The 23,026-nt window shown below is 43.6% G+C and overlaps 1 protein-coding gene across 1 annotated transcript in view; it reads left to right on the top strand.

The window, feature by feature from the left end:
* PSTPIP2 (proline-serine-threonine phosphatase interacting protein 2) overlaps positions 1-23,026 on the top strand; it is a gene marked incomplete at its 3' end in the record, with an annotated part of 182,808 nt that overhangs the window by 117,918 nt on the left and 41,864 nt on the right. The window contains exon 5 of the mRNA XM_082274537.1: positions 8,229-8,335. Coding sequence (XP_082130663.1) covers positions 8,229-8,335 — 107 coding nt within the window. The remainder of the gene's footprint in view (positions 1-8,228; positions 8,336-23,026) is intronic.

Genomic DNA, 23,026 nt, shown 5'->3' with positions numbered 1-23,026 from the left:
TGGGGTTATGCTTCACTTCCTGTCCCATAGCCAAACAGGAAGTGAGAGGAAATCCCTGCAAATTAGGGGATTCCTTAGGGACCCAGGTCACCAGAACTAGTATCCCCATTGGAGGATTTCCTCTCTATTACTTTTCTGGGGACAACCCAAAATTTGGGATTTTCTTTTACTTTCACTTTTCAATAATAATGGTAAACAGGACAGATAGAGAGGGGGAATCTCCTTAATGGGGACACAGTCAGCAATACAACTGACAGGTGTTCTAATCCATCACCCCTCTATCCAAAACAAAAACAAAGTTTTGCCTTTAGATATACTTTAAGGGAGAGTTATAACCCCCGTGCCATTTCTGTTCTATTGGGAAGATTCCCCTTCACTTCCTGTCTCATAGCCACAACAGGAAGTGAGAGGAAATCCCTGATAGTCACCAGAACTTGTATTCCCGTTGGAGATTTCTACTTTATTTCTGTTCTAGTGAACACTCCAACTTTGGGATTTTCTTTCATACTTAATTTCGGTGACCAGGACAAAAAATGTTTTATATATATATATATGTATATATTCTTAAAACATTGTGTTCTTGGAGTGCATATTTGAAGTCTATGGGCACTCAATGTTGGATTATTGCAAGAACTCTATAAATCGAACTTTGTAAAGGTTTTTGAAACTTGGTAGCAATGCACCTCATACAGACCTATGTAATAAAAAATCTCAAAGATAACAATATAACCTAAAACAGGAACTACGTTTGACATATTCTTACTCTTTGTACTCTTTGTAAGTGTATGGGTACAAATAAGTTCTTATCTTTCATGGAAGGCCATTTTGCAGAACAGTACATATTCTGTGAAAGTGAAAGAATACTCTACCTAGATTGCTATATACAGTATGTTTTTGGTGAAGCGAACAAAACAAAATATCCAATGGCTAAAGCTATCAGGGGCTTTCAGAGCCAAAATGTGACAACTTCAGTGTTGATTGTGAGCTCTGTATTTGTTTCATGCCCTGCAGAGGTGGTGCTTTGTCAGACCATTCATTCAATTAGTGTGTTGGCAGCCCATTCATTTCAATGGATGCACTGGCAGCCTACTTTTTCCAATGGTTGAATTGTAAAACTATTATTTTAATGGGAGTGTTAGCAGCTTATTGATTTCAATGTGTGTTTTGACAGTCCATTCATTTCATTGGGTGTGCTGGAAGCCAATTCATTTCAGTGGCTGCATTGGCAGCCTGTTCATTTCATTGGGTGTGTTGAAAGCCCATGCATTTCAGTGGGTGCATTGGCAGCCCACCTTTTTCAATGGTTGCATTATCAGACCATTCATTCAATGGGTGTATTGGCAGCCCTTTAATTTCAACTGGTGCATTAGCAGCCCATTATTTCAGTGGGAGCAATGGCAGCCCACTTTTTTCAATAGGTCCTTTGTCAGACCATTATTTCAATGGGAGTGCTGGCAGCCCATTCATTTTATTGGGTGTGCTGGAAGCCCATTCATTTCATTGAGTGTGCTGGAAGCCCATTCATTTCATTGAGCGTGCTGAAAGCCCATTCATTTCATTGGGTGTACTGGAAGCCCATTCATTTCATTGGGTGTGCTGGAAGCCCATTCATTTCATTAGGTGTGTTGGAAGCCCCTTCATTTTAGTGGATGCGTTGGCAGCCCACCTTTTTCAGTGGGTGCATTGTCAGACCATTCATTCAAATGGTGAGTTGGCAGCCCATTAATTTCAATAAGTGCATTGCCAGCCCATTTATTTCAATGGGTATGTTGGCAACTCCTTGATTTCAATGGGTGTGTTGTCAGCCAATTCATTTCAGTGGGTGCACTGGAAGCACATTCATTTCAATAAGTTCATTGGCAGCCCATTCAATTCAGTGGGTGTATTGGAAGCCCATTTATTTCATTGGGTGTGTTGGAAATCCCATTAATTTCTGTTGATGCTTTGGCAACCCACTTTTTCCAATGGGTGCATTGTCAGACCATTCATTCAATGGGTGTGTTGGCAGCCCATTAATTTCAGTGGGTGCGCTAAAAGCACATTCATTTTAATAAGTGCACTGGCAGCCTGTTCATTTCAATGGGTGTGTTGGAAGCCCATTCATTTCAACGGGCTGTCTTAATGCAACACACCTTAACTTGGGATATGACCTGCGTTATTGCAACACAAAAAATGTTCATGGAGCCTTGGAAGAGCCAGAGTAATGCCTCGTACACACGCATCGATTATTGGCTGGGGATATTCGGCCAACGTCCGACCGGCCGATTTTCGGCTTGTTAGTATGATGCTTTCGACAACCGACTCTGAATAAAATCTGGTGTGCAGGCCATAACATTTTTGTTGGCCGTCAACACAACGGCCGATTTTCCGTCAGTCAGTACAGATTTCGGCAGACAAAAATCTGATGAGCAAGACTGGGCATGCTCAGAGATGGGAAAACACACGGAAAGTAAACCAGCACATGACATCACTTCTGAAGTAGATTTTTGTTGGGCGAGAAAATTAGTGTGTAGTCTAGGCACATTCCAACCAACAAAACACAACTCTGGACAAAAGTCGGACGATCGGTCGGCCGATAATCGTTGCGTGTGTACGAGGCATAACCCAACGCATCCTGTTGCACTCTTAATCTGTAATAGCAAAAGCTGCAAAAATAGATCCGAAGCATAGTGGATCATCAATTTCTACAATGCTCTTTCCAAAAAGTGCAAATATACAAAAAAGACCATCATTTTTATTATTTATATTATGCCAACATATTTGAAATGTCCCTTCTGGGAGTTTGACCTAGCTCCTCACTGCTACAAGGACCCAGTGAACTGCCCTCCCTACCCTTTACAAAATACATTCATCATGTTAGCAGGATCTATTCTAGCATTGCTCTGACTATCCTGCAGAGGAAGTGGTTTTTGTACAATAAAGTGACTTTAATATATATACATTTCACAGAACTAGCAGACCCGGCATTGTCCTTCATCTTTTATAGTCAAAGAATGGAGTTAATAACCAGATTAGAGAAGCTGAGTGTTTGCACTGTTTGATACGGGTTTCGTACTACCATTAGGTGCGAAGAAAAAAGAGAAGTCCTTTGCCTTTTTTATCTTTTGATATAGAGTATTTACTTAAGTAGGTTTCGTGTGCACGCTCATGCCAAAAAGAAAAAAAATACTTCTACATTTCCTATGCCTTGAAAAGTTTTAAAGGACAACTTCATCTATGGTTTGCCCCACCCCCTGAAGTGGTAGTTTAGTACCAATATGCTTACCTTCAACTCTGCTCCTAAATTCTGTGTAACCCTGCCACAATATTTAAAAGTAAAAGAAAGTGCAGCGCTAATCAATTCTCAAAAAAGTCCACATCCAAGGAGAGAACATAAATTAAATCTTCGATCAATATTGTGAGGACCACCACCGACACCCAATCACACAGCCTCTTACCAAGTATCACAGACCCTCCCTACAAAGGTCTATGGAAGCGGTGAATAGTATAATAGGTACAGGTGATAATGGAATCCTTTCAGTGTTCCTCCTCAATACTCCTCTCCATAGTCTCCATAATGGTAGTGTGTCATGTAAAGATAAACAGGACACTTCTCAAAGTGTAGACGTCATACACCGTTTTTTTATAGGTAAAGATCAATTACATGAAAGTTAAAAGCTTCGCTTCTTAGCCTTTTGGCTAAGATCAAGTGTAGTATCTGTTCTTATCAGTGATCCAGTGGGGGCGCTCTGCTGTCATCTGACCTGACCAAGGTTTGGTGGCGGCTATGCAAACCTGCTGGGGTGATGGGGACCTGGAAGGTTAGTATTGGCAGAAACTGAAACCAGAGCGCCTGAGCGTAGTTGGGGGCCAGGAGTAAGTTCTCCCCGAGTAAGCTGGAAAGGGTCCATTACCTCATTTGAATGGACTACCTTGTCTGGCCAGGGGCCGGGAGGGCAGAAGGTCCGCGGTGACTGTGCCCCCTTGGAGTGGTCGCCCCAGGGGTGCTCTTAGTAACACATGGGTGTGGGACCCCACAGTGTGAACAGGCACAAGGTCACAGCACCAAATTTGCTTTCCTTTCTGCACTGTGCCTGATGGGCTGGGCCTTTTGGCTAAAGCCTAGGGCAATTTTTGCTTACCAGGCCCTAGGACCCGGCCAGTGCACATTTGGCACGGCCACTTTACTACTTTTTATTTTTTTCCCTCATTTTTTGTCACTTTCACTTTTGTGTGTGTTTTCACGGATTGTAGGGTGTAAGTCCTCGGGCTTACCCTGAAGTCTAGGGGGAGGATATGTGGACCTCAGGTTCCTTCCTCCCCTGCCTCTGGGGGATCTCTATTTGGGAGAGCACCCTGACCTAGTATTCGGGGTCGGCTTCGGCTGGCCTGAAGAACGGGGTCTGCCAGGTCTTCTGGCTAGGCAGACCATGGAAACCTTAATCCCTGTCAGGAGCCTTGCGCCCCGGGGGATCAGGGTAGAAGTCCTACCCCTTCGGGGGTGGACTAAAGCACACCCTTAAGTGCATTTTTTTGTGTGTGTGTTTCACATGCACATTTTTTGTTCACTTACGGGTTTTTTTGTTGTAGGTTTTGCACCACCGCAGACTATAAAAAAAAAAAAGAAAGTTAAAAGCTTCCAGCATGTAACAGTTCAATGTTTTAAGCCAACAAAGAGAGGAGTATTGAGAAGGAACGTTGAAAGGATTCTATTATCACCTGTACTGTATTATACTATCCACCGCTTCCATAGACCTTTGTAGTGAGGGTCTGTGATACTTGGTAAGAGGCTGTGTGATTGGGTGTCGGTGGTGGTTCTCACAATATTGATCAAAGATTCAATTAATGTTCTCTCCTTGGATGTGGACTATTTTGAGAATTGATAAGCGCTGCACTTTCTTTTACTTTTAAAGATTGTGGCAGGGTTACACAGAATTTAGGAGCAGAGTTGAAGGTAAGCATATTGGTACTAAACTACCACTTCAGGGGGTGGGACAAACTATAGATGAAGTTGTTCTTTAAACCTTTTTATGATTAATCCTTTGCATAATTCATGATTTTGTGTCAACTGCTTTTAACATATAAGGTTTCATGCTTATACCGGTTGCAGCATAGAATTATTTTTATACTGCCACAATCTTTGCAATGAGAAGTCCTGGGTGCGTGCGTTCAACCAATTCATTCCTCATGGCAGCCTCCAGCCATCCAGAGTAGTGCCAATCCAGTCATAGGTACGAATGGATTGAGTTGGTCATGCAATCAGGGCCTTGATTTACCACCAGCAATGACCATGCTGGCCCAGGGCACCTCTCCCCTTCCTCCTCAACAGGAACGTAATAGACCCCCACACACCTTAAACATGGAGGAACTTCACCATCTTGATTATTCACATTCTCCTAGACCCACCCCCAGAAATAAAGGAACGTCCACGCATTAAGCAGACCAAGTGTTTTCTGACACTTTCTGTTTAAAAGGTTAAATCAGCATTTTTTGCTAGAAAATTACTTATAACCCCCAAACATTCATTTTTTAGCAGAGACCCTAGTGAAAAGTGGCGATCATTGCAATTTTTTATGTCACATTATTTGTCAGTATTTGCACAGCAGTTTTTCAAACCCAATTTTTTGGGAAAAAATACACTTTAATTATTATTAAAAAAAAAAACACAATAGGGATAGGCACACTTTCATTTTCTTTTTCTTATTTTGATTATTTTTTACACTGTCCCCTCCATTTTATTATTTTTTTATCACTTTTACTCCTATTACAAGCAATGTATCCCTTGTAATAGAAATAAGGATGACAGGGAGCCTCTGATCTGCTGAAAGCAGTCAGCTGACGCTCTCAGCCAACCAGTGATTCCCATTCATAAAACTGGCTTGAAAAAAGTAGGTTTCTTTTTCAAGCTAGTTTTCTGAATGGGAGTCACTAAATGGCTTAGAGCATTGGCTAACCGCTCTCAGCCAATCAGAGGCGCCGCTGGCTGGCACTGCAGGATCCTTCCAATTTAGAGAGATTCCTAAGCTGGAAGAGTAAGGATGCTGGAAGATTGGTGCTGGTACACAGACTTTGGGATAAACTATTCAAGAATGGTGAGAGAGTGCCAGGGACATCCTGGCACCATAACAACCCTAGCCGGGGACAAAACCGGGGATAGACCTGGTCTGGGGACAGTGTCCTCAGTCCGGGTCTGTCGCCGGAAACCGGGGACATCTGGTCACCCTAAGCCTTCCTCAACCTATTCAGCACAGAGGAACCCTTGAAATAAATTTCTGGTCTCGGGGAACCCCTGCTAAAAATTAAAACTTTCCTTACTCTTGTCATCATTGGGAAGACTTACTCCCTTACAGATAGCTAAAAGGAACAATGGTGTCATTGGAAACTTCTCTGAGAGGCAGAAATTGCCCATTGCTCAAGGAACTCCTAGCAACCTCAGAAGGAACCCTGCTTGAGAAACCCTGGCCTAATGTATGCTCAAAGATTAACTGTTTAGCCTGGAGTTCAAGTACCCTGTGTCCCTGAAAATAAGCCCTACCTCGAAAATAAGACCTAGCATGATTTTCAGGGATGGCTGCAATATAAGCCCTACCCCATAAATAAGCCCTAGTAAAATCCTTGATCTCAGCCCCTCCCTCTGCAGTAATCGGAAAGGGAAAGTAGAGCTCCGGAGGGTCACGTGAGCACCCAGCGGCGCTGTACATAAGGTATTTTCCACAATAAAGTTACAAAAAGTAGACACACTGTACATTACATAATCTTTTTACAAAAGCGATTACATAATTTTACAATGACTTTATCCAAGGTTTATTTTTGGGATTACAGAATGTCATAATGATGACTCCTGAGCTGACAGGGAGAGAGGGGGAGAGAACTTTTTTTAACATTTTATTGTTTTATTCCAGGTTTTTTAGAACATAGAGGGGGCTAAATGACAGCACAAGCACTGTGCTGTCTATCATGCTTTAAAGCAGGGGTGGGGAACCTTTTTTCTGCCAAGGGCCATTTGGGTATTTATAAAATCATTCGGGGGCCGTACAAAATTATCACCTTAAAAATTAGCCTGTTCTATTTGGTCAAACATTTAATTAACTCAGGCTCAGGCTGATACTGCTGTGGGTACTGCTGGCTGGTACTGCTGTGGGTACTCCTGGCTCAGGCTGGTACTGCTGTGGGTACTGCTGACTCAGGCTGGTACTGTGCTGTAGGTACTGCTGGCTGGTACTGCTGTGGGTACTGCTGGCTCAGGCGGGTACTGCTGCCTCAGGCTGGTACTGCTGGCTGGTATTGCTGTGGGTACTGCTGGCTCAGGCTGGTACTGCTGGCTGGTACTGTGCTGTAGGTACTGCTGGTTAGTACTGTTGTAGGTACTGCTGACTCTGGCTGATACTGCTGTAGGTACTGCTGGCTCTGGCTGGTACTGCTGGTTCTGGCTGGTACTGCTGTGTGTACTGCTGGTTCTGGCTGGTACTGCTGTGAGTACTGCTGGTTCTGGCTAGTACTGCTGTGAGTACTGCTGGTTCTGGCTGGTACTGCTGTGAGTACTGCTGGCTCTGGCTGGTATTGCTGTGAGTACTGCTGGCTGGTACTGCTGGTTCTGGCTGGTACTGCTGTGTGTGCTGCTGGCGGGAAATGCTGGCTAGGAGAAGTGTAGTGGTGCCGCGCTGGAGGAAGAGGTGATGCTTTCCTGTATTGGTCACAGGCGGAGTGCATTTGATATCACTACACCTGTGGCTCACTCAGACTGCCATAAAGGAGCAGGAACTATACAGGAAGCATCCGCTCTGTTCTGACAGATCACCTGAGAGACTCAGCTGCACGGGGGGCCGGACCAGATGACTTCGGGGGCCACATACGGCCCCCGAACCATAGGTTCCCCACCCCTGCTTTAAAGGATCAGGATATTTATTTATTTTAGGGTTACAATCACTTTAAGATCGTCATTGTACATACCGTAAATAAGACATACCCTGAAAATAAGCCCTAGTGTGATTTTTGTAGCCAAAATGAATATAAGACCCGGTCTGATTTTCAGGGAAACGTGTTAGAACTGACTTAGAGAAGGGCATGGAGGAAACTTTGTGGTTTATATAGCCAATTGTATCCTTCTATGTTGTCTGCTCTTAGGTAGGATTTTTTAGAAGAATCAAATAGAATGGAGGTTCAATATGTGTGTAGGAACCTACACTTGTCACAGACTACAAGTAGAGGTCCCAGATGTCATCTAATTCCACTTCTTGTATTTTGCTCAGATATTGATAATGTGGGTCAGTGCCATATTCAGCTGGCACAGGCCTTGCGAGACGAAGCCAGGAGAATGGAGGATTTCCGAGAGAAACAGAAGGCCGAACGTAAAAGGGTAAGATAAAGTACAATAATTTTGATGTCCATTATGGGGAGCTAACAGTGTTTGAGCAACACAGACAGTTTTGATTTCTAAAGACTGATACGTTTTGTTAAAAATACCTCTCCAGGTGTCCCCCAACTGCAACAACCACAATGCTATGGATGCTAAAGTGGTCCATCTTTTCTGCCCCACTTTCATGTATTTTTTGTGTCATGTATTGAACTTCTTAAAGAGAAAGTAAACCCAGTGTGTGTGTGTGTGTGTGTTTTTTTTTTCCCCCTGAAAAGTAAAAGCATAATGTGCTAGTATGCATCATACCTGCGGACAGGTTTTTTGGATTTATGACTATGTGCCATATATAACATTATGTACAGTCCTTCATTATGTGATTGCAGTGAGCGCTGATCCATCAATCCTGGTCGGTGTAGTATTGTTTTGCATTTGTGCTAGTATGCATCGCATACTAGCACGTTATGTGACACTTACCTCCAAACGAAGCCCTCGTCGTCCCCGCTGGAGGCCACATCCATTTTCAGCCGTTTGTCTTCCTGGTCTGCGGACTCCGGCTATGCTACTGGCCAGGAGCCGCGTGACGTCACTCCCGCGTATGCGCGCAGGAGCCGCTAGTCACGGCACAGGGCTCTGAAGAAACGGCACAGACGGCCGTTCCTTCAGAGCGCATGCGCCAATGACGTCATCGGCGCACTATACAGTATATATCGCCTAAACTGTGTAAGTTTAGGAGATATTTACAGTACCTACAGTATAGGTAATCCTTATTATGGGCTTGAAAACAACGAGGATCACACAATACTCAGCCCTCTAACGATAAGATCCTGCCACAGCGCTTCGGCTGAAAATCATGAAGGTAATTGCACCTCTAAAAAAAATAAGAAATGCAAGCCAGCAATAACTAATAAATATTCAACAAATGGTCAGATCTCATACAAACATGAAATCAAGACATGCGGCGCATATAATCACAGTCCCATATGTGTAGAGTGTTATTCATGAAAGATGAAGTGTCACAGAGTTCATGATAAATCATCCACTTAGAGATAAGGAATGTGCCGTCCACCACACCACAAGTGCAGATATCACCGCTCCCAACAGTAATGAACTCACCAGACAGCTGATAAACAGCGCTTAACACCTTATATCACTCTGCAGGCAGTTTAGTAGATGTCCATGGGTGGCCGCAACTCAGTATGAATCCATATGGGGGATAAAAGCAAAATGATCCATAGCGTAATATTGTTAAATACAATGTTTATTCAATGAAAATAAAAAAGATCCACTCACATTTTTAATGCGGTAAAAACGCCTTTAACCACTTTAACCCCCGGAGGATTTGGCTGCTCAATGACCAGGCCCTATTTTGCGATTCGGCACTGCGTGACTTTAACGGACAATTGCGAGGTCGTGCGACGCTTTACCCAAATAAAATTGACGTCCTTTTTTCCCCACAAACAGAGCTTTCTTTTGGTGGTATTTGATCACCTGTGCGATTTTTACTTTTTGCGCTATAAACAAAAAAAGAGCGACAATTTTGAAAAAATAACAATATTTTTCACATTCTTTTATATGAAATTCTCAAAAAAAAAAAAATGTAAAAATCAAAATTATTTAACATTTTAGGCCAATTTTTTTTCTGCTACATATTTTTCGTAAAAAAAATAACAATAAGCGTATTTTGATTGGTTTGCGCAAAAGTTATTGCGTTTACTAACTACGGGAAAGATTTATGTAATTTTTATTGGTTTTTTTTTTAACTAGTAATGACGGCGATCTGCGTTTTTTTTTTTTTTTTTTTTGCGGGGCTGCAACATTGCGGCGGACAGATCGGACCTCTGACTGACATTTTTGACACTTTTGGGGGTACCAGTGACATTACTACAGTAATCCGTTCTATAAATATGCACTGTTACTGTATAAATGACACTGGCAGGGAAGGGGTTAACTTTACTGGTGATCAAGGGGTTAAGTGTGTCCCTAGGGGCGTAATTCTAACTGTCAAGGGGTGTGGCTAGTGAAGTAACCACAGAGACATGCGATCCTATATAGCAGGATCGCATAGCCTCTGTGCTTACATCAGGGAGAATGACAGACGGCTGTGTTTACATCAGCCGTCTGTCTTTCTCCCTCTCCTGCGGGAGATCACGAGTGACCAGCGGCCATTGGAGCCGCCGGTCACACGCGCTGGCTCCCCAGGGAACGAGCGGGGGCGGGAGCGCGCCCCCCTACAGTCTCGTGGGCGGGCGACATAGGTCTATGTCGCTTTGCCAGTAAGCGGCAGAGTGCCGCAGTAAATGTACGGTGGGCGGGGCGGAAGTGGTTAAAAGCATAAGCACACATGAAGGGGGCTAGAGATGAGTCTATGATCAGCCTCCAGTCCTCCGCTCATCTGCCTGCCCCGGAGACCAACCTCACTTCCGGTTAGATGTCTGATGCGGGTACACTCTGCTCGTTGCCGTGCAGCCTGCATCCCGACATGTTTCCTTTTACAACTTAGTCATTGGATAGGCTGCACGGCACGGCAACCATCTATTTAACCCCTGGGCAGCTGGACACCAACCAATTGCTTAGCAGGAGTCCCCACTGACCAGAATCAAGCACTTCCTTTATATTTAAAGCAATCGGAGGCCATCATAGAGTGACTTACAATAGCCTAAATGCGAATAACATTATTTAAAACATATAAAGAGAAAAACCCTCACAAATTAGGGAAATAATACATAGTCCAATCTTAGCGACTAAGATATTATATTATTATTATGAGTAGTATTGTTATATTAGGGTTTTTCCATGCTATTAGGTCCAGCATTTGTTATCTTAGTCACTAAGATTGGACTATGTATTATTTCCCTAATTTGTGAGGGTTTTTTCTTTTGCTTTCATGCTTATTATAGGCTTACCTGTAGGTACAACTTACAGAGGGGGGTTTACAACCACTTTAAGGTTTTATTGTTTTTTTTTTTGTATGCTGACATCTAGTGACAGCTTTGGGCCATCACAACTTGTTTACTTCTACCTCTGTCCACCCCTCCTGTTTAGTGCTAGTTAGTTTAGTCCAAAAAATGAAAGAAAAAGATGGGGCTTTGCAGGCCAGTGGGAGTAGAAGGATCAGACCAGAAACCAGTTTATAAAACCAAATAGCATTTTATTTATACATACGTTAAAACGCGTGGACCGCCATGCATCGTAAATTTAGTTTGACATACAAATGAATAAAATCAAGCAAAGTGGGTCATTAGCAACATGGAAATACATCCCGTAAGGGAAACAAGATCAAAGCCTGTGTAGGATGGAGAGTGGGTCTCACGGTGGAATCGGTCAGTGTAGGTCCCCAGCAAGCCGACGCGTTTCGCTCAAGGCTTCCTCAGGGCCTGAGAGACCATAACAGACCGGTATTTCTCCTTTGTTGATAATGACTCAAATCAGATGACAGGATTGTGACGGCACGGATACTGAATGAAGATTACTGCTTCCGTATTTAGGAAATAGATTCTATGTTGGCATACATATATACTCTATTAAAGCAGTCCTAGTCCTAGCTAGACCCTGCCCATTTTTATCTCTGTTCCCTTAGTGGCTTAGTCAGAGCTAGTTCTTCCAGAGACAGTGCCCTGGAAAGTAATTGGGGTTGATTTACTAAAGCTGGAGAGTGCAAAATTTGTGTAAGGGGGTATTTCGCCCATGATTCTCAAAATGGCAGGTTGAGAGGCTCCAGGAGGACTGTGTAACGTGGAGCAGACTGTGTCTTCAGTTTCCCCTGTGGTTGATAAAATCCAGTTGGGGACCTGGAGCCTGGAGCTTTCATAGCGATCAGGGTGGGATGAAATCTCCAATCCTGGGACCAGGTCTTGGGAACAGCCAGCACACTGATTGTGCAGGTGGGTCTGGGCCTTTTAGTAGAGACAGGACCGGGGTTCTGGGCTCCACCCTTCCGAGGAGGCCTGGCATGCAAGGGAGAAGTGTGCATGTCTGCACAGAGCAGACGGAGGCCCCAAACTTGTGGGCTGGAGCAGCAAGGAAGCTGTAAAAGGAGAGTGTCAGCAGGGGTACAGAGTGTGTATCAAACAGGGACACTGGTACAGGGTCAAGAGGACAGAGGTCAAAGCCTGAGCCGCAGTGCTGACCAGAGAGCCAGGTGGCTTGGTATTATTTGTTTATTGTTTCTTTACTGCTGTGTAAAGCTGAAAAAAAAAGAGAAAAAAGATCATTCCCGATTTTATAATTCTGTGTAAAGCTGAAAAACCCCTGCGTGGTAATCCTGGATGGACTGTGTTTTTTCTTTTTCTTTAATAAAAGTGGGCCGGCAAAGCCCTTGAACGGCACAACCGGCATGGACTCAGCTCACTGGTAGGCTCCACATTTAAGCTAAATAACCCCAAATATCACAGTAGGTTTGTATAAAAATACACTAAATCTCAAAAAAAAAAATTGCCTCATCACTTACATGTCGGCATCAAAAATATACCCAGCATCTAGGGGGGAAGAAACGAACGCACCAGGGCAGACGTCTGTCCTCGGTTTTCTCAGTCTTATTGAAGAGTTAAGGTGACTGTGGATGGTGCCAAGTCAGCAAGTCACCATACTGTCCGGACAGACTGGGTCTAAGGAGGCACATTGATGCATAAGGTGGCATTTGCAACAGAAAACGACGTCCTCCTCATAGCGATCCAGCAAATAAACATGCAGGTCATATAAACAATGTTCTCAATATTGAAAAAGCCTTTTTTTTTGCTAGTCAGTCACATCCCCCAACCCAACTCTGCTTCTTGGAACAAAGTCTGCCAGGGGAGATGAATGATTTAAAAAAAACAAAGTTTGTTCAGCAGTTATGCTGTCTGTTTTTCTATTGATGTTTTCAACAAATTTGTAGCAAATATTTACTCATAGGAGTTTTCTATGTTAGAAAACCAACAGCTAAAAAAAAAAGATGTTACGTCACCTCCCCGACACCCTGGAAGGGCCAATTCACACTAGAAAACGCAGGACACCGCAAGGACACACAAATTTTTTTCTATGAAACCCAGTGGCGCCATGTGCTTCATGGGCTAGGGGGGGGGGGGCGTCAGACGGACCACACCATACCTCCCTCCCCAACCACACCAGCTCCAGCCCGCACACCATACCCCCCCCCCCCCCGATCACACCAGCTCCAGCCCGCACACCATACCTCCCCCCCGACCACACCAGCTCCAGCCCGCACACCATACCTCCCCCCCGACCACACCAGCTCCAGCCCGCACACCATACCTCCCCCCCGACCACACCAGCTCCAGCCCGCACACCATACCTCCCCCCTCACACACCATACCTCCCCCCTCGCACACCAGCTCCAGCCCGCACACCATACCCCCCCAACCACACCAGCTCCAGCCCGCACACCAATCCCCCCCCTGACCACACCAGCTCCAGCCCACACACCATACCTCCCCCCCCGACCACACCAGCTCCAGCCCGCACACCATACCCCCAACCCCCCCCCCCCCCCGCCGACCACACCAGCTCCAGCCGGCATACCATACTCCCCCCCCCCCGACCACACCAGCTCCAGCCCGCAAACCATACCCCCCCCCCCCGGTCGCTGGCTCACTCACCCTGGACTGGCAGGAAGCAGCGGCTTCTCCTCCGTGGGTCAGGCTTACCCTGTGTCTCCTCCTCCTCCTTCTTGGCCAATAGCATGGCTTCTCATTTCGGCCAATCGGGGAATGGGTCTCAGGACCCGCTTTGTGATTTGCCATTAGGAGAATCCGTGTGACAATAGCGAATATTCATTCACTATTGTGTCACACAACTGGGTCTGAGGCAAAGGTGCTGAGAGGGCTCCACTTGCGGCTAAGTGCGGTACACCCTTGAAGGTGGTAGAGGAGGTGTAGCGCCCAAAGAAGCACCTGCATACGCCAATTCGCTGTTCTTCTGTGCATGCGCACAGCAGTGCTCCGGATGCGCCCATCTCTAGTACTGGCAGTATTGCCAGTTCTTTCATGGCCATTTCCCTGACAGTAAGGAATGATAAGGCACCATATCCAAGAATTTGCTGACAAAAATAGTATAATTTATTAGTAACCAACATGGATTTATGAAAGGCCATTCTTGCCAGACCAACCTTTTAACATTCTATAAGGAGATAAACTGTCATTTGGATAGGGGAAGGCCTGTGGATGGAGTGTATCCAGAAGGCATTTGACACAGTACCCTATCAAAGCTTAATTTACAAATTAAGATCTTTTGGGATTGATGGGATGTACCTGAATAGAAAACTATTCAGGGGTGTGGCCAGAGAGTGATGATTAATGGCATCTTTTCTGAATGGTCTAGGGCAGCCTTTTTCAACCAGGATGCCTTCTGGGTTCATCAGGAGTGCCTTGGCAAAACACCTAAAAATTGTTCCCAAATGTCCCAAAAATGTTGTGGGAAAATGTACAAGTTCATAGATAAAGAAACTCCCTTCTCCAGGAGAGGCGCCACATTCAGGGCAAGGCAATGTCTATGAAGAGGCAACATGAATTTCTTGTGTTGCAGTATGCCAGCCTTTTTCAACCAGGGTTCCACGGCACCCTGAGGTGCCATCTGGGTCCTTTAGAGGTGTCTAAAACTGCCCCAAAATTGTGGAGAAAGATGGGGAGAAACTGAGGGAGAAGAGAAAAGTTAGGAATAGTATTCAATATTCGTGTGCAAAAGTGGAGGAATAAATCACCTCTAACTTTGTGTGTCTTACGCTTGGTAAAACTGATGCAAAATGTAATACTTATAGTTTAGTGTTTTATATATTAGAATGGGGTGCCTCCAGAATGTGCAGAATTTTTAAAGGGTGCCATGACTGAAAAAAGGTTGAAAAACACTGGTCTAGGATTTTAAGCGGGGTACCCCAGAACTTTGTCCTGGGGTCAATTCTATTTAACGTGTTCATAAGCGATATAGAGGTTGGAATAAGCGCCGGTTCACATTGCAGCGACGCTACTTCGCACCGCGACCTCGGAGGTCGCGGTGCGAGCAGCGCGCCGCGACCTCGGAGCGGCCGCCACGGACTTCATAACATTGAAGTCTATGGCGGTCGCCTCCGGGTCGCCCCAAAGAAGCTCCGGACCCTTTTTCTAGGTCGGAGCGTCTTGTGTCGCTCCTATTAGAACGGGTCCGCAGCTTCCCTATGGGAGGCGACCTGCGGCGACCTGTGAGGCGACCAGGTCGCCTCACAGGTCGCCCTAGTGTGAACCGGCACTAAGTAGTTCAGGCTCAGTGTTTGCTGATGATACAAAACAAAGCAGGACAATATGTCACAGCAGGATATAGCAACTCTAGAAGAAAATGTATTTGAAATAGAGGGGTAGGCAGCGATATGGCAAATGAGGTCAAATATTGGAAAATGTACAGTAATGCACTTGGGAGCTAAAACTATTAATGCAAGTTTCATGCAAGGGGGAGAACCTCTGGGGGAATCAGAGGATGGAAAAGCATACGGGGGTCCTGGTAGATGATAGACTCAGCAATTGCATATAATGCCAAGCTGTAGTAAGCAAGGCAAGCAGAATACTAGCATGCATTAAAAAGGGTATTTACTCAAGAGAAAAAAACTAAAATCCTACCGCTTTACAAAACTCTGGTTCAGCTACATCTTGAGTATGCCATCCAGTTCTGGTCACTAATCCTCAGGAAGAATGTCCTCGAACTGGAGAGTCCAGAGAATGGCAACAAAGCTAATAAGGGGGCTGAAGGACCTCAGTTATGAGGAACGACTACAAACATTAAACCTATTCTCCCTGCAGAAGAGACATTTCAAGGGTTTAAATCGCAGTATACAAATCTGTGGATGGTGACTCTAGCATTGGGAGGAAACTATGTAATTTAAGGTCTGAAGACACATGACCACACAATGAGATTGGACGAGAGGTGGCTCAATCTTAAACTGCATAAGGGGTTTTTTACTGTTAGAGCAGTGATGATATGGAATTCTCCTGTTGGTTGTTGTGAGCTCAGAGTGTAGATAAATTTGAAAAACTTTTAGATCTGTTTCTTAGGGAACGCAATGTAATATGAAAAATGGTAGTGACATAACCACACACAGATTGAACTGGATGGATCAGTGTTTTTATTCTACCATACCAACTATGTAAATCTGGAACATCTCCTGGTTTTGTTGATCGTCCGTGACTGATACGGAACTTGCCAAACACAGTGAAAGTTTAGGCTGGTATTACACAGGAAACTAGGCACTGGATACTCCTGTATTTTGGTCAGAAACAAATGAGAGTCACGTGTCAGAGTTGGCATTTGGCCGTAAGGGAACAAATACCTTCAGTGTTTCCTCCTATGCTGAAATGCAAACACATTAGCATGTTGCTGCCAGAACACTACTATCAGTAATAGATTATAATTGTCTACTTTTCATATACTGATAGTGAATGCGTGACTGGCCATTATAAAAGAACCCGATTCTTTGCATGGTCTTCTGGTACTCATAAAGGTCAAGGTTTCCTCTTGGCAATTTTCTAAACCTCATTCTTTCACCATTAATATTGCATGTGATATGTTCTCGATAGACCTCTTGGTTCTGTGGATATGCTGCATGGACCTGTAAATAGGATAATATATCCTAAATTCAGTTGGGCTAAGCTGTGGTGTCAGTGGGGATCCAGAGGTAAGTTCCTGATTTCCTTGCAACTGTAGGTTTTTCACTGCTTTTTATTTTTGGAGGTATAAACTTACACATCTAGTACAAGGGCAAACCACAGCATTATGGTTAAAGGCCAAATGACCTAAAGCTTTGGCAGTCATGCCCTGGAATGCTGCAGTGGCCTTGGGGTGAAGCTGGGTATTGGTTAACTCTAATGGAAACCTGGAACAAGTAAAGACATAAGGACTTCTCACTTTTCATTTGCTGCACACCTCTCCTGGGTTTCAGACTCAGAAGAAAAAAAGCCAGGAATCTAGTACTTGAAGAAAGAAGGCTAGCAACAGTGGCCTCCATATTTGTTTCTGATGATAGCTGTACATTAAAGTGTAAGGAAAGCGTACTGCAGCCTTAAAAAAAAAAAAAAATACTGACAATATCCTTAAAGCGGAGTTCCACCCAAAAGTGGAACTTCCGCTTTAAATAGTCCTAACCCCCTGACACGCCACATTTGGCATGTCATTTTTGGGGGGGGGGGAGCGGGTACCTAGTTTTGACAGGTACCCGCTCCCACTTCCGCTCGGAGCGCCGCGTCGCCCTGAGCGGAAGTTCTCCTCTCTCCCTCCCTCCCTGCAATCTTCTGGGACATGTCAGAGGTCCCAGAAGATTGCCGTCCAATCAGGACGCATAGCGCAACTCGCGCATGCGCAGTGCGTACCCGGCTGTGAAGCCGCAAACTGTCACAGCCGGGTGCCCACATCAGTGATGCCGGCGCCGCGGAGCAGAGAGGGAGAAGACGGTGCATCGCTGGACCGTGGGACAGGTGAGTGTGCGGTTAGGCTGGAACTCCGCTTTAATTTCACCTTCCCCATTGAATCTAATGCAAAATGGTGATTTTGCTAAAAGCTTTAGATTTTCTTCCCCCAAAGCTTCCTGAGGACGCACGTTTGTGAAACGCGTTGAGATGACGCTGCCACATCTGGGTTCTGGTTACAACACTTCCGGGGAAAAGTTCAAATCCTTGGAGCACATGCCAAATCTGCAAATGTGAGTGGCATCAGTTCTGAAGGCTGTTTGTGTTGGTGACTTTCGGGCACATATAAATGTGAGCTCATACTTTTTACTTTTGACACACTTTTAACTTAAAAAATATATACTATACAATGAGATTGTTTTCTTTTCTGGCTTATGTTACTTGCCTATGAGAGATAAATACTGCCGAATTGTATAGACCTTTTTGGACCACGAGAGTGAGTATTCTTTTGCACATCATTTGGAAAATGAGGAAATTACACTCCTTCATCTTGTGGGCACGCTGTTAGGATGATAAGCATGCAGTGATGGACACTATATGAATTTTATGGTAAATTTTAGATTGCGCATTTTTTATACTTTTTAAATTTTTTTGTATGTGTATACATTTTTTTTTATTTTTTTCCTATATTTACTCTTAAAGGAGTACTTTTTGCACGGTTTTAGATTTTTTTTTTTTAGTCGGTCTAGTCTTAAATGATAATTAAATAAACAATAAATCGGCGCAATCAACAATAAATATCAGTAAAATGTGTAAATCCTAATGGCAGCTTACATACAGTGTCTTTCACTAAACACAAAGCAAAATAAAACAAAAATCAATACAACGCCAAAATCTTCAAAATAAGTGCATATTATGTGCAAATCGATAATTATTTATCCATATAAAAATGTGCAATATTTAAATAAATAAATAAAGTGAATAAAAAAAGTCCATGTAAGCCAAAATCATGGGTACATTTTCTTTAGTGAAGTTCCACCATGCTGTGCCTTTAACATCAATAAAGTGCAAAAATCCACAAACTAAAGTGCTGGTGTGTGCTTGCACCTGTACTCACAAGCTGCTCACCTCAACATTTGACTTATGTTTTACCAATGAGCCAAATGCAGCTTTTCTTCTCTGGGGATATTAACCAGGGATATTGCTCACTCCTCTCCTCCTTCCTCTTGTAAGTTTAGACTTCGCTCCACGATATATATAAGGAACATAAAAATGACCCTCTAGTTCTCTCTCTGTAAACTTATTTATTCAGCTCATAGATGCAAAAGGGTATACTTACAAACCGGGCACTCTATGCAGTGCGGGCTTCACAGGCAATCAAACAGACTTCCGTGAGGCTGGCCGAGATGTGGCATCCGTGCACAGGCTCCTCCCTCATATGCATTACGTCCAATCACAGACTTCGTCAGTAGGGCCCCTACTGCTCCAAGCAAGACCCTGGAAGCAACTCACTCGCACAAGAGCATATTGAATGGGTTACTTAAATTAATTTTCAGTCTTTGGGTCTTATATACAGTATACAAAACAGGATTTATTTCCAGTCCGCACACGTCATATTCTACATATAATAAAAAGAGAATCATGCATAACAGGAAAAAGTCCTTTACCATAATCGCCAACAAGAGACACTTAAAAATATACCTTTACGTAAAGGAAACAGATGTATGTACAACAGGAAAGCAAACTCAAGAAACAACTTTTCCAAATAGCAAAATATCCTGCAAACAAAAAATGTTCTCACAACTCATATAACAATGGGAGGAAATTTACATCCTTAACAGCAAAAATATCTAAATTGAAAAGGGAGAGATTTTCAGTAAAACTAAAAGTTAAAGCAAAACTACAACATTTAATCATGACTATATAACATTTAAATAAAACATATAATCCTAACAAGAACCTTTTCCCAAATGTCACTCACATGTAGTTGGGTAATTGTGTTCACACAAATCTTGTTGTCCTATGTTCTGCACCTGTGTCCCTTTGCACCCTTACTTTTTGCATTTTACTACTGCATAGCATCGTGGGGAGATGCCACATGGAAAGGTTTGTAAGGAAGTATGCCAGGGACTTTAAAAGAATTGGCCCTATTTGTTGCATGGTGGGAAGTCGTCCTCAATCACCTGAAAGGTTGCTAAGGCAAGAAGGTCATTCTGTTGAAGCAGTCAAACATATAATGTTGCCTTAGGTGAGAGGGGAATTGGATCTGCCATGTGATCCTAGGATGGAGTTCCTTTTGCCCTGGAAGAGAGTGTGGTCCAGGCCAAGTTCCCCCAGAAAACTTGGAAACATGTGAGAGACTCTAGGGAATGGGACTGTTAAACAGCATAAAAAGCCGCTACAACCAATGTATTATTGTCACTGAAATGAGTGTCTGATCTAAGAATCAAAATGTTATGTGAAATTACATGAGATGTCTTCAGTAAAACATTCTAAGCGCACAGAGAAACAGATTTCCATTCCTTCAAGCATCAATAATAAAAGAGACCACAAAGGAAGAAGAAATTGGACTCTTGGAAGGGGAAATGTGAGATCTCCTGGAATGAACTGTGGCGCCCAGAAGTGAAATAAAGATTTGTAGAAGGATGGGATTGAGTCTCAGAAGTTCCTGTGCAGTGAAGTAACTGAGTCTTGCAGGACATGGCTTGGGTACAATGACCTAATGTGCAACCCTGGAGGATCACTGCCTTTTGAAGATGGTCTAACCTTTGAAAACATGTGTGTCATATTTCCCCAGTTACGTCACATGTGGCCCTCTGGGCTAAGCATTGAAAGTCTTCCACTGCTGACAAGGTTTTGGAAGTTCACTTTTTCGGCATGACTAAGAATAAATAAAAAGCCTTCCCATGGTAGACTTGCATGATTCTTAAACAAAACATTTGCTTTCTGGTGTAACTCAGATCTGTTTAGCTCCACTGCCAAACTCTATGGACTGTGTTCAGCTCTCCTGTGGGCAGGCTGTAGGCAGGTAGAGGTTGTTGCTGCCCCAGCAAAGAAGTTAGGGGTTAACCACACTCCCGTGCTTGTTTAATGGTGAGTTATCTTGGGTCCAAAAGAGGCTCCCAAGGTCTTAGAGAGAGAGGAACTAATAATAGATTGAATGAGGGACCATCGGGAGGCACAATGGACACCCATTAACCCTACTAGTACACCAGTGCCACGTCTCAAAATCAGTTAATATTTAAATCACAAGAAGGTTAACCATAGTTCATGGACTTTTTTATAATTAGCAATTTTTATTATTTTCTCAAAAATAACAAACAAAGAACATATTTACAGGGCGTTTGTAAAGAATAATATAAGACTCGAGTATAGCAGCGGATCATTATTATACAGCATTAACTCAGTCAGAGCAACAGTATAATAAGGCTCAGGTCTTCCCAACTATGGCTACAATAACAAGTATATTGATCTACAGATAACCCCCTAAATAGGTGACAAAAGGGCATCCATTGCTCCAGAATTGAAACCATCTCCTTCTAGAATGCCCTTAGTTCATGGACTTTATGGGCATAACTTCAACAAATAAGTAAAATGCAAATTGTTTTAAATACATAATATAAAAAAGGGACATTAAATGAAAGCTACATTGAAAAACATAGTAGCATTGAGCATCATTTAACAAGGGCGATGGTGGTCCAGAACTGATAGAGATATATACTGGTATGACCTCAACAAAAGATACACTATTCATACAGTTGGTTCCACCATCACTTTATAAAAAGCTCAACATGTTTTGTGCCTGGCGCTTCCTCGTGGGGGGGAGTTGCTAACATACAATTGCTACACTGTAGATTGGTCAGGGACAATATTCCAAGTGCGCCAGCCATGTCTGATACCAAACAAGGGGACAATACGTCTAAAGTACCTTCACTTTCATATGTAGAAAGTAAGTACATAGGATACATGGACTGAAGAAAGAGTGTATCACTCAGTTCCACAATGTCATAAACAAAAGTGTCCATCATAATTCACCAAGCCAGGCAAAAATAAGTACAGCCAGCAGGTCTGTGATTTTCAATCACTGTGGGGAAACCCCTCACAGGTCCGACAACAGTCAAGCCTATTGGAAATAATCCAAGAACATAAGGACCTTGTAGAGACTGGTCTGGTCACGTGGGATCCCCCACCAAATCTCTCTTGGAGAGAGAGGAGACTCATTTGCACACAGTCTGTATAGGGAGATGGACACACATGGCCAGCAAAGATGTAGGAGGATTGCTGAAATCTGCAGTCCTGTCTGAATTTGCCAATTCTTGGATACTGCCAAGTATGGACTCTGCCAAAGATGGACTCTTTCCTATGTAGATAACTGGGACAGTCACAAGCTTGAATTAGGGACTAGTGATGTTAAGGGAATGTTTGCATTTTATTCAGAACTGTTATCTGGGAATGCGATCATGTTAATTTATTCTTTAAGTAAAGCTTTTGAAATGTTACCTTTGCCTGGTCTGAAGTTATTAAAGGGCTGCAATGTAAGTAACTGGCACATATAGTCTACAGCTAGGGTCACTATACACATTGAGGTATGAAGACACCAGTACAAGAGTTAATATTGTGTGAAGTACAAGCAAGTGGTTACCAATAGCCTTTTGCAGTGAGGGAGATGTTGTCGGCACTCCTTCGGCCATTATCCGTCTTCCATGGAGTCCATGCTAGGTGCGCAGTGGGACCCCATACTGTTGCTGGAAGTGAGGTAACAGTGATACACTGGACAGGTAGAGAGGGCATTGGCTCTGCGTGTCCCTCCTAAATGCATAAGTAACCATAGCGATGCCTATTATATAAAGAGAGTTTACTAGAGTTAATTTATGTTTGTCATCTACTGGTTCGTGAGCGTGGCTGAAGTAAAGGTATCCAATGTGTATGGCAGCGACCGCACAAAAAGTGCCTGACCCACCCTGTGGTAGGCCTCTTATCGGACCCTTGCTAGGTGCCCAAGGAGGAGGGAAACATGGAGGACATGACAACCACCCACAAGGCTGGCTGGTGAGTGGCTTCCAGAAATAAGTATAACGGAAAGGCCTTCAGTTTCCTTGATGGAAATAGAGAGATAAAATTGAAAGCACAGTGTATCTTTTTTTTAACTGGGTAAAATTAGATTTTTTGAGAGTTGTCCATGAAAGCGATTACATCACTGCAATGCAGTTCGAAACGGGTTTCAGCTATGTAATTACTTTTATGGACACCTCTCAATAAAGTGGAATTTTGCTTGGTGGGAAGATAAGTGTCCTGGACTTTCCAACTTTATTACACTAAGAGTGTTGGCAAC

Source organism: Pelophylax lessonae (genome assembly GCF_965119305.1).
Source record: "Pelophylax lessonae genome assembly, chromosome: 1".
NCBI classification, from domain to species: Eukaryota; Metazoa; Chordata; class Amphibia; order Anura; family Ranidae; genus Pelophylax; species Pelophylax lessonae.
Note: the sequence above shows the minus strand (reverse complement) of the source record. Positions and strands in the feature narration are given on the sequence as shown.